Source organism: Eimeria necatrix, genomic scaffold, assembly GCF_000499385.1.
Source record: "Eimeria necatrix Houghton genomic scaffold, Enh_scaff965, whole genome shotgun sequence".
Classification (NCBI taxonomy): Eukaryota; Apicomplexa; class Conoidasida; order Eucoccidiorida; family Eimeriidae; genus Eimeria; species Eimeria necatrix.
The window spans coordinates 1-10,000 of NW_013654759.1; the positions used below are offsets into that span (position 1 = coordinate 1).

At 54.7% G+C, this 10,000-nt stretch overlaps 3 protein-coding genes across 3 annotated transcripts; 2 read left to right on the top strand and 1 right to left on the bottom strand.

Annotated features, from left to right (window-relative positions):
* ENH_00084560 (hypothetical protein, conserved) lies at nt 1-3,506 on the bottom strand (the record flags this gene model as incomplete). Its single annotated transcript, XM_013583524.1, has 1 exon — nt 1-3,506. A coding segment is annotated over one exon (3,506 nt), but the record flags the coding sequence as incomplete, so codon positions are not given.
* Nucleotides 3,507-3,820: 314 nt separating this feature from the next.
* On the top strand, nt 3,821-4,676 carry ENH_00084570 (hypothetical protein, conserved; the record flags this gene model as incomplete). Its single annotated transcript, XM_013583525.1, is given in 2 exon segments — nt 3,821-3,982; nt 3,987-4,676. Coding segments are annotated over 2 exon segments (852 nt in total).
* A 2,878-nt stretch (nt 4,677-7,554) lies between these two features.
* On the top strand, nt 7,555-9,174 carry ENH_00084580 (hypothetical protein, conserved; the record flags this gene model as incomplete). Its single annotated transcript, XM_013583526.1, has 4 exons — nt 7,555-7,585; nt 8,027-8,111; nt 8,562-8,646; nt 8,929-9,174. 4 exons carry the CDS (start codon nt 7,555-7,557, stop codon nt 9,172-9,174), a joined length of 447 nt encoding a protein of 148 aa, XP_013438980.1.
* Between the last annotated feature and the right edge of the window lie 826 nt (nt 9,175-10,000).

The window sequence follows — 10,000 nt, forward strand, 5'->3', positions numbered from 1 at the left end:
GCAGCAGATCGTTCACGAGAATGTGCAACTGAAACCTGGTGATCAGGCTTTTTAGGCTCTATTTCCGCATCTTCCGACGCATCCTGGAAATTTCCAGTTGCCTCGCTGCTCTCTGCAGCAGATCCGAGAGAGGTCCAGAACGAGGGAGCCGCAGCAACGGGAATCATCGGAGGACTTGAATTCCTGTCGTATTGGCTCATCTGACATTCTGGAGGGTGTCCAACAGAGCCTGCGAGAGAGTGCACGAATGGGGCCTGCTGATCTGTTTTTTCTAGCTGCAATCGTGGGCTTTCAATGGGCGTGGCGCTCTCCTGGCGGCCTACGCCGCTGTCGGGTGCGGTGCTGCTGTGAGTTTCTGCTGCCAAGTCAGTTTCGGTTTCGTTTGCTGCGCGATCAAAGCAGCGGTGCTGCTGCTGGCTTTGCAGCGGAGCCTCCTGTTGAAGATCGGCGGAGAAGCTGCGGCGCTGCTGGCTGGAGGCTGCAGGCAGCCTCAGTCCCCCCACACTGGAGGCTTCACTGAGGGGCTGCGTGTCTTCGAGCGCAGCTGCGTCGGCCTCTCCCTCCGCAGTTGTTGCGGATTCCTCTTTGCCTCGTGGCTTCGCTGCAGGGCCGTAGGCCCCCCGATGCTGGTACAAGTGCTCCAGCAGCTTCGCTATGACCCCCTTTTCCTCCGGCTTCGCCGCCGCTTCTCGCTGCTCGCGAGGGGCCAGGAGGATCACTCCAGCCGCCAGAGGCTGCTGATCAGCAAGTTTATCATGGAAGCCTCCTGCAGCGCCGGCCGGCTGTTCGGCTGGCGCTTCCCGCTGCTCTTTGGGTTCTGCAAATTCCCTTTCTGCTTTTCCTCTGAAAAGACTTTCTTTCGAGACTTCAGCTGGAATGGAAAGCCCGCAAAAACTCGAGTCCGCAGGCGGCGTGGCCGCGCCTGCAGAGGCCGCTGTGCAGCGCCGGCGGCTGCCGGGCTGCGCCTTTGGCTCTGTTGCTTCCGAGGCCTTCTCTTCTTCCCCAAAGTGCATTTGCGAACTTTCTGGCTGTCCTTTGCTGCGCCTGAGGCCCGGCTCGGCCTGCCCAGAGCTGCTGCTCTCCTCAAGAATGCAAGTCTGCTGCTGCTGCTGCTGCTGCTGCTGCTGCTGCTGCTGCGGCTCCTCTGCTGCTTCCTCCTCTGGCGGCGCTTCAGGCGGCGCGCACTGGCCTCTGGGAATAAGAGGCTCCTGCTGCTGTCTGCCGGGGCTGGCTTCTCCGCTGTCTTCTCTGGATTTGCTGCTGATCCCCTCGCCTTCCGCGGGAGCCGTTTCCTCGTGGCTCCTGCTGCAGCTGCTGCTGCTGCTGGTGCTGCTGTCGGCGTGCGGGTTGCCGTTGCTGCTGCACTGGGCGCCGCCTGCTTCTGCTGCTGCTTCCAGGAAGTCCGGCGGGGCTTCTGGTGAAAGCTCATTGGCCTGAGAGGCCTCCAACGCCATCAGCAGCGGCGAGCTGCTCCTGGCTTTGCTGCTGCTGGAGCTGCTGCTGGAGCTGAGTCGGCTGCAGAAACTCTCATCTTCCCGAGATATCTCCCTGCTACTCAGGCAGCTGCTGCTTGAACTGCAGGAGCTTCTGCCGCTGCTGCTGCTGCTGCTGCTGCTGCTGCAGCTGCAGCTGCTGCAGCTGCAGCTGCTGTCGCTGCTTTTACGGCTCACGGTGCAGCTGCTGAAGATGCCGCTTCCGCTGCGGCTGTTGCAGCCCTCGCTTCCACCGCGTCTGCTGCTGCTGCTGCTGCTGCTGCTGCTGCTGCTGCTGCTGCTTTCCTGCGCACAGCCGGATGCTGCTGCTGGGGCATCGAGAGTCTGAGAAGAGATTTCCTGGGGCCCCGAATTCTCTCCCAAAAGGATCTTCTGGCCAGCCTCAAGTGCTGCTGCCTCTGCTGAGTCTTTGCTGCTGCTGCTCACTGGAAATTCAGAAAAGATCTCCCGTGGCTGTGCTGCTGCTGCCTGCAGGCGCGGCTGCAGCGCCTCAGCGCTGGACGGCGACAAACTTCGGCTTCTCTTCTTCCTGTACAAGTCAGCCGCTGCTGCTGCTGCTGCTGCTGCTGCTGCTGCTGCGGCGTTGGGGGCGTCCGGCGCAGATCGCTGTCGGGTCCACTGCAGCTCTGGCTGGAGCCTTTCAGCTAAAGCCTCTCGGGGCTCCACTGGCTGGGCGCCAGCAGCAGCAGCAGCAGCAGCAGCAGCAGCAGCAGCAGTTGCGGGCCCTCGGGCCTCAAAATGGGCCAGGTCCTGCTGCTGCTCTTCTTCTCCCGCAGCTGAAGACAAAAAGCTGGGGTCGGGGTTGCTGCTGCAGAAGCAGCTGCTGGGGGCCTCCAGCTCCCCCCCGCTGCTGCACCTCTGCAGCACTTGCTGCAGCACTGACCCCAGCAGCTCTGCTGCAGCAGAGGGCTGTCTGTCGGAGGCCCCGGCTTCAGGCAGCAGCTCAGCAGCCTGAGGGGCCCCCAGGGGGCCCCCAGAGGCTGCTGCATTGCTGCCTCCAGGGGGCCCCTGGGGGGCCCCTGCCTGAATGTCCCCTCCCCCCTCTTCAGCAGCAGCAGGCAGAGCCGCTGCAGGGTGTTCAGGGGGCCCCCAGGGGCCCCCCGCTGCTTGCGGCAGGGCAGGGCCCCAGAGGGGGGGCCCCCAGGGGCCCCCCCAGGGGCCCCCCCAGGGGCCCCCCTCTGGCTCTGGGGTCGGGGCTTCCAGCGAGGGCCCCAAAAGGGGCAGCGAAAAGGACCTGACAAGTTTTGCGGCTGTCTCCAGAGAAGGAGGAAGCAGACCAGCGGGAGCAGAGAGCAGCCGGGCCTGGCCCTCTGCTGCAGCAGCAGCAGCAGCAGCAGCAGCAGCAGCAGCAGAGGGAAACTCCGGAGCTGCTGCATGCACATCGCTGCATGTACTCAAGTAGTCTTCGCTCTGGGGAGAGCCCCAGGCCGAGGGGGCTGGGGAGCCCCGGGGGGAGGCAAAGCCAGCTGCAGGGGAGCTGGGGGGCCCCCAGTCGGGGGGCCCCCAGCTGGGGGGCCCCCAGTGGGGGGGGCCCCAGCTGGGGGCCCCCGGGTACTCCACAGAGAGAAAAGACCTTCTTTGGGGGCCCCCAGGCCCCTGCCGGGCCCCGCAGCTCCTCAGCCGCCGAACGGGGGGGCCCCCCGGGATCCGATCCCGAGGCGGGGCCCCACAGGAGGAGGCCCTTTCTGCTGCTGCGGGGCTGCAGGCCCCGCTCAAAGGGCTGCGGGGCGAAAACCAGACGGGGGCCCCCTCAGGGGCCCCCTCAGGGGCCCCCTCTGGGGCCCCCTCAGGGGCCCCCTCAGGGGCCCCCTCAGGGGCCCCCTCAGGGGCCCCCTCAGGGGCCCCCTCAGGGGCCCCCGAGGGGAGGGGGAGGGAGAGGCAGAGGGGGGCCCCCTCGAGGGCTTCTTCGGGGGGCCCCTCAGGGGCCCCCTCGGGGGCCCCCGCCGGGCTGGGGGCTTCGCTGCTTGGGGCGCTGCTGGTGGGGGGCCCCCCGTGGCGGCGCCACCAGAACATGGCGGGCACAGGGCCGCATGTGGGGCCCCCGAGGCGCTCTGCTGCTGCTGCTGCTGCTGCTGCTGCTGCTGCTGCTGCTGCTGCTAGGCTACTCTAGCTGCTGAAGTGCTGCTCGTGCTGCGCTGCAGTTGCTAAGGAAAAGCTAGCAGCAAACTGGCTAAGGAGGGAAACTCACCAGAAGCAGCAAAGGGCGGCGGCGGGTTTGCTGCAGGCTGCAGGCTGCAGTCCCTGTGGCTCCTGCGGCGGAGAGGCCCTGAGAAGAGCAGCAGCAGCAGCAGCAGCAGCAGCAGCAGCAGCACATGCAGAGTCGGCGCATGCGAAAGAAGCACGCAAGCCCTCAAGGCTCCAGCAGCCGCGCTGTGCAGCTTGCCTGCGCCCTCGCGGCCGCTGCAGCCTCCCAGCAGCAGCAGCAGCAGCAGCAGCAGCAGCAGCAGCAGCAGCAGCTGGCGCCGCCGGCTGCTGCTGCAGACACCCCGTGAGGCTGCCTGCAGAGGGAGAAGGGCAGCAGCGGCGTTGAGGGCTGCGGGCTTTGGGCTGAGTGGCTTCGGGCTGGGCAGCAGCAGCGCGAGGCGTGGCTGGCGGCAGCAGCAGCAGCAGCAGCAGCAGCAGCAGCAGCAGCGGGAGTCTTTGAAGGCTGGAGAGCTTGAAAAAGAGTTTTGCTGCTGCAACAATCCGCAAGAAGGCAGCAGCAGCAGCTTCCCTGCGGGAGAAGCTGCTGTTGCTCTCGATTGGACTCACTCGTGCGGCTTTTTCGGGGCAATCGGCAACGGCGGCGAACTCCTGGAAAAGTTATTGCACAGACAAATTAAAGTCCTTTTTGATCTTTTAAATTCGAAATTACTGCAAAAGAACCTTTCTAGCAGCAGCTCGCGGCTCGACAGCAGCAGCAGCGCAGCAGCAGCTCGGCGTGGCCATCGTCAGCAGCCCAGGGGGGCCCCGGGGAAAGCCGCGCGGGCAAACTCCGCGTTTTCAAGTCCAAAACTTGTTTTTTGTTTTTATTTTAATTTATTTATTCTTTTGCAGCAGATTAAGCCGCTCGGGGCGCCCCTGCGCGCCGGCGGAGCCCAGTGGACCGCTGCGGCGGCTCGTTGCCGAAAGCAGTGCAAGTCGAGCGCTAGACTTTCCAGTTCGCGGGAAAAACTGGAAAATAAATGCAAAAAGGGACTTTAAAGACAAAATAAAACACAATTGCAGACTTTTGCAGCTCAAAGTCCCCCAAAATTCGCCTTCTGCCTTCGCGGCTTTCCGAAAGAGGCGGCGAAAGGAAACTGCAACTTGCACAGCGTTCAGGTGTACGTACACCGCAGCCGGAACGCGCCAAACCTGGCCGCGAAAAGCAGCCGACAGTTTTTCTTCTTTTCGGATTTTCTTCTTCGCTTTTGGCAGCAGCAGAAGGAAGCAAAAGGGGAGTTTCGAAAGGGCCTGGCTGGCGCAGCAGCAGCGGCTTTCGAGCTTCCCTCTTTTGCTGTCTTGCTGCAGCAGCAAGGCTGCTGCAGCTGCTGCAGCTGCTGCAGCAGCTGCAGCAGCTGCAGCTGCTGCAGCAAGACGGAAAGCTGGGGCTTTGCAGGGCTTTGCGGCAGCAAAAAGGTCCCGAAAGGAAAAGAAAACCCCTTCGGACTTCTTCAAATTTAATTCAAAGTTTCAAATTTAATTCAAATGAAGTTCTTTTAAATGAACTCCAAATTCAAAACTGACAAAAGAAAGCCCGCGAGCCCGCGGCGCTTCCGGAGGTGTCGATACACCCCAGATACGCAGCGCTGAACAAAGAAATGAAACTCTTGCGAAATAAATTAAAGGAAATCCAACTTAAAGAAAAGAATAAAATTAAATTCAATTTGAAGAAAAGAAAATAAAATTAAATCCAATTTGAAGAAAAGAAAATAGTATTAATTCAAATTTAAAGAAAAGAAATAAAATTAAATCCAATTTGAAGGAAAGAAAATAAGATTAAATCCAATTTGGAGAAAACAAAATAATATTAAATCCAATTTGAAGAAAAGAAAATAAAAGGAAATACAATTTGAAGAAAACGAAAAAAAGAGAAATCCAATTTAAAGAAAAGAATAAAATTAAATCCAATTTGAAGAAAATAAAATACAAAGAAATCCATTTTGAATAAAAAAAAATAAAAAGAAGTCCAATCTGAAGAAAACAAAATAAAATGAAATCCAATTAGAAGAAAATAAAATACAAAGAAATCCATTTTGAATAAAAGAAAATAAAAAGAAGTCCAATCTGAAGAAAACAAAATAAAATGAAATCCAATTAGAAGAAAATAAAATAAAATTGAATCCAATTTGAAGAAAAGAATAAAATTAAATCAAATTTGAAGAAAACAAAATAAAAAGAAATCCAAATTGAAGAAAATAAAATAAAGAAGTCGAATTTAATTCCGAGAAATTTGAAAATAAAAGGGGGGAGAGAAAGTCCAAATGCAAATCTCCAAATTCTCATTTTGCATGCGTTTTTCAAAAGTGGAAAATTCTTTTTTTAAATTCATTATTTGAAAGTTTCAAATAATTCTTTTTGAAGTTTAAACTAAAAATAAAGCAAGTGGCTGCCTGGCAAGCTGCGCAGCAGCTGCTGCTGCTGCTGCTGGCTAGCTGCTGCAGGCTTGGCTAGCTAGCTGGCTAGCTAGCTAGCTAGCTAGCTAGCTTGTGCTGTTCAGGGCTCAACTGCATTGTAGCTAGCTAGCTAGCCAGCTAGCTAGGGCTCCTGGCTTAGCTAGCTAGCTAGCTAGCTGGCTCCTGCTGTTCCTGGCTTAGCTAACTAGCTAGCCAGTTGGCTTATGCTGTTCTGGGACTAGCTAGCCACCTAGCTAGCTAGCTAGCTAGCTAGCCGGCTTGTGCTCCCCCGGGATTAGCCAGCTAGTTGGTTTGTGCTGTCCTGAGTGCAGCTAGCGAGCTAGCTAGCTAGTTAGCTAGCTGGCTAGCTAGCTAGCTAGCTAGCTAGCGCTGCAGCTAGCAGCCCCATCTCAGGGGATCTATTATGTCTTTTTAATTTAAAAAAAGCCCCAAGAGGCTTTTCAAACTTTTTAGTTTTCAATTTCAACAAGACCCGCAGCCAGCGCCTCTCAGGCGAAGCTCCAGAAAAAGAAATACTTCATTTTAAAGAAAATAAAAAAGGAAATATTCGAAAATAAATAAAAAGATTCTCCGAAATGAATTAAAAGTGAAAAGCGGAAGCAGCAGTGGCGCTCAGTCGGTACAGACACCGGGAGCAGCTGCGCATACACCTGAATCCGCAAGACAGGACTGGTTTCTTCCGCGCAGCCACTTCTTCGGAAATTGGGACTTTTTGTGGAATAAATTGTCAAAATTAGTTAAAAATAAACATTAAAGAAGTTTTAAACATTGAAAAAAGGAAAAAAATGCAATTATCTGGGGTTTTCTCGAGTTTTCGCGGGCCCCCCGCTCGCCGCAGCGGCAGTCGGCTGCTGCTGGAACTGCTGCTGCTGCTGCGGCCAATCCTCGTTTAAAAACAGCTTTTAAAAGCCCATTAATGCAAATTAAATAAATAAATTCAAAATAAATAAATAAATTTGAAATAATAAATAAATTCGAAACGCAGCGGCGGAGCAGTTGCTGCGGCGTTGACGGCCGCCGCCGAACCACTGCGCGGCGCTGGGCAGCGGGCGCCGCGCCGTTCAAGATTTCCGGAGAACTGGAGTTAATTTCCGGGAAATAGAATTAAAAATGCGAAATTAAATGCATTTAATAATTTAAATTAGTGCAAAAAGAAGAACATCTTCGGAGGCGAGCGGCTGGTCACGCAGCGCTGGTGGTTCGGCAGACACTCCGAAGCCCCCGCCGCCGCCTGCTGCGGCCTGCGCTGAAACTTCCGGCTTTGTTTTCTTTTCAAGTTGAATTTGTTTGAGAATTTGTTTGACTTTTTCGAAGACTCGACAGAGTGGATTGCGGCGCGGGCTGGGAGTTCCTCTCGGCGACTGGCAGCACCTGCACGCGGCTTTTGCAAAGCTCCGCCGCCGCGGCTTCCCGGCGCTCTCCCGCAGCAAAATCGCCATTAAAACCCTTTATTAAATGCAAAAATGAGTCACCTTTTCCAGTCTTTTTCCCTGGGTGAGTCTGCGGTGTACTTTTCGCGTATTCCGCAGCTTTCCGTTTCCGGCGTTCGGGTGTATGCGCAGCTCCGGCGCGTCCGCGGCAGCCGCCGCGCCGATCCGTCGACACTTTTCAAAATTCGCCGCCAATAATGCAAAACTTACTTCATTTTAGCATTTATAATTTGTTTTTATCTTCGAAAAGTCCCAAGACAGCGAGCAGACGCGACAATTTGCTCGCTGTTGCCCCGCCAGCAGCACTCCGAAACCGCAAAGTCCAAATCCGGAATCCGGGGAGAATCGCGCGACTCCAGCTTCAATTTTGCGAAATTAAATTCAAATTTTTCATTTATTTTAATTTTGGCGGCAGCAGAAAGCCGCGAGGCGCTCATTTTGGTCTCTTTTTCGCGTTTTTGAATCCAATTCAACTTTTCGCGCTGCTGCGCGCTGCTGCATGCAGGGACCAACGAAACCATCGAAGATGCTTTCATTGCGCCCCCAGACAACATCCAGGAAAGCAGAGATGCTATGGAGGAAGTCGAAAGGTGAAGCAGCAGCAGCAGCAGCAGCAGCAGCAGCAGCAGCAGCAGCACAAGCAGCAGCAGCACAAGCAGCAGCACAGGCTGCAGCCGCTGCAGCAGCAGCACAAGCAGCAGCGGCGGGAAACGACAATGAACAGCAGCAGCAGCAGCAGCATTAACAGTGGCAGCAGCAACAACAGCATTCCCCGCAGCAAAATGAGCAACAGCACCAACAGCAGCAGCAGCAGCATGAACAGCAGCAGCAGCAGCAGCAGCAACGGCATTAGCAGCAGCAGCAGCAGCAGCAGCACCGAGCCTGCGCAGCAGCAGAAGCAGCATTTATTGTTTGAGTCCTTTTAACTCCCAGCAGCAAATTAAATTTTAAATAATTAATTTTTAATTTCTTCTTTTTTATTTTGCTGCAGTTTATTTCAATTTATTTATTTTAATTTCTTTTTGCTGCTCTTTGCTCAGACGCCTCCTTTATGATGATTTCCAAAAATGCGGAATTTTGCCAGAGTCCATTTTGACCCTTTCGGACCTTCTCACCCGCCTCCGGGTTTGCTGCTGCTGCTGCTGCTGCTGCTGCTGCTGCTGCTGCTGCTGCTGCTGCTGCTGCTGCTGCTGCTGTGATTCTGCTGCTGCTGCTGCTGCTGCTGCTGCTGCTGCTGCTGCTGCTGCTGCTGCTGCTGCTGCTGCTGCTGCACTCCTACTTCTGCGACTGCTGCTGTTGCTACTGCTGTTCCCACTGCTACCGCTGCTGCTGCTGCTACAGCTGCTGCTGCTGCTGCTGCTGCTACTGCTGCTGCTGCTGCTGCTGCTGCTGCTGCTGCTGCTGCAGAGTTCGAGCCGGCAGTACGACGAGGAAATGCTGCGTCGGATTTACGCAGCGCTTTCTTCCTTCAAAGGCTTTCGAGAGCCCCACATCACCGGCCGCGTTTTCCTGGAGGCCTACATGAAGCGGGTACGAGCAGCAGCAGCAGCAGCAGCAGCAGCAGCAGCAGCAGCAGCAGCAGCGGCAGCAGCAGCGGTTTTGCGTTTTTTGAAGGGAAGTTGTGCTGGGGGGCAGTGGCAGATTTGCTGCTGAGTGTTGCGGGGAGGAGTGGGGCTGCTGCGGGGCCTGTGAGGTGTACAGACAGCTCTGTGCTGCTGCTGCTGCTGCTGCTGCTGCTGCTGCTGCTGCTGCTGCTGCTGCTGCAGCGGCGCGAGCTGCTGGCAGTTTTGGAGTCCGCAAGGGCTGAACTCGACAGCGCGGAAATGATGCTGCAGCAAGCCGAAAGCCACCTGGCGGCTTTGGCCCTGGACCCAAACGCTGCTGCAGTGAGCCTGCTGCTGCTGCTGCTGCTGCTGCTGCTGCTGCTGCTGCTGCTGCTGCTGCTGCTGCTGCTGCTGCTGCTGCTTTGCGGTTTGGGGAGTTTGTTGCTGCGGGCTCTGTGCTGCTTGCTTGTTCCTGCCTCTCTCTGGCACCTGTTCTTCCCGCTGCTGCCGCTGCTGCTGCTGCTGCTGCTGCTGCTGCTCTGCTGCTGCTCTGCTGCTGCTGCTGCTGCTGCTGCTGCTGCTGGGTCCTTCAGCTCGCAAGCATGCATTTAAATGCATTTTATCAATTAATTAATTAACTAATTAATTAATTAATTTATTTATTTATTTAAAATGTTTAAATTTGAATTCAGACAGAAGACAGCAAACTAACTGTCCAAGTTGTGGCGCTGCAAAACTTAGATGTTGGAACTCCAGCAGCAGCAGAAGGAGGTAACAAATTTATTTATTTATTTATTTATTTTATTTATTTATTTATTTATTTATTTATTTATTTATTTATTTATTTATTTGTTTATTTTATTTATCTTATTTATTTATTTAGTTATATATATACTTAATTAATTAATTAATTAATTAATTAATTAATTAATTAA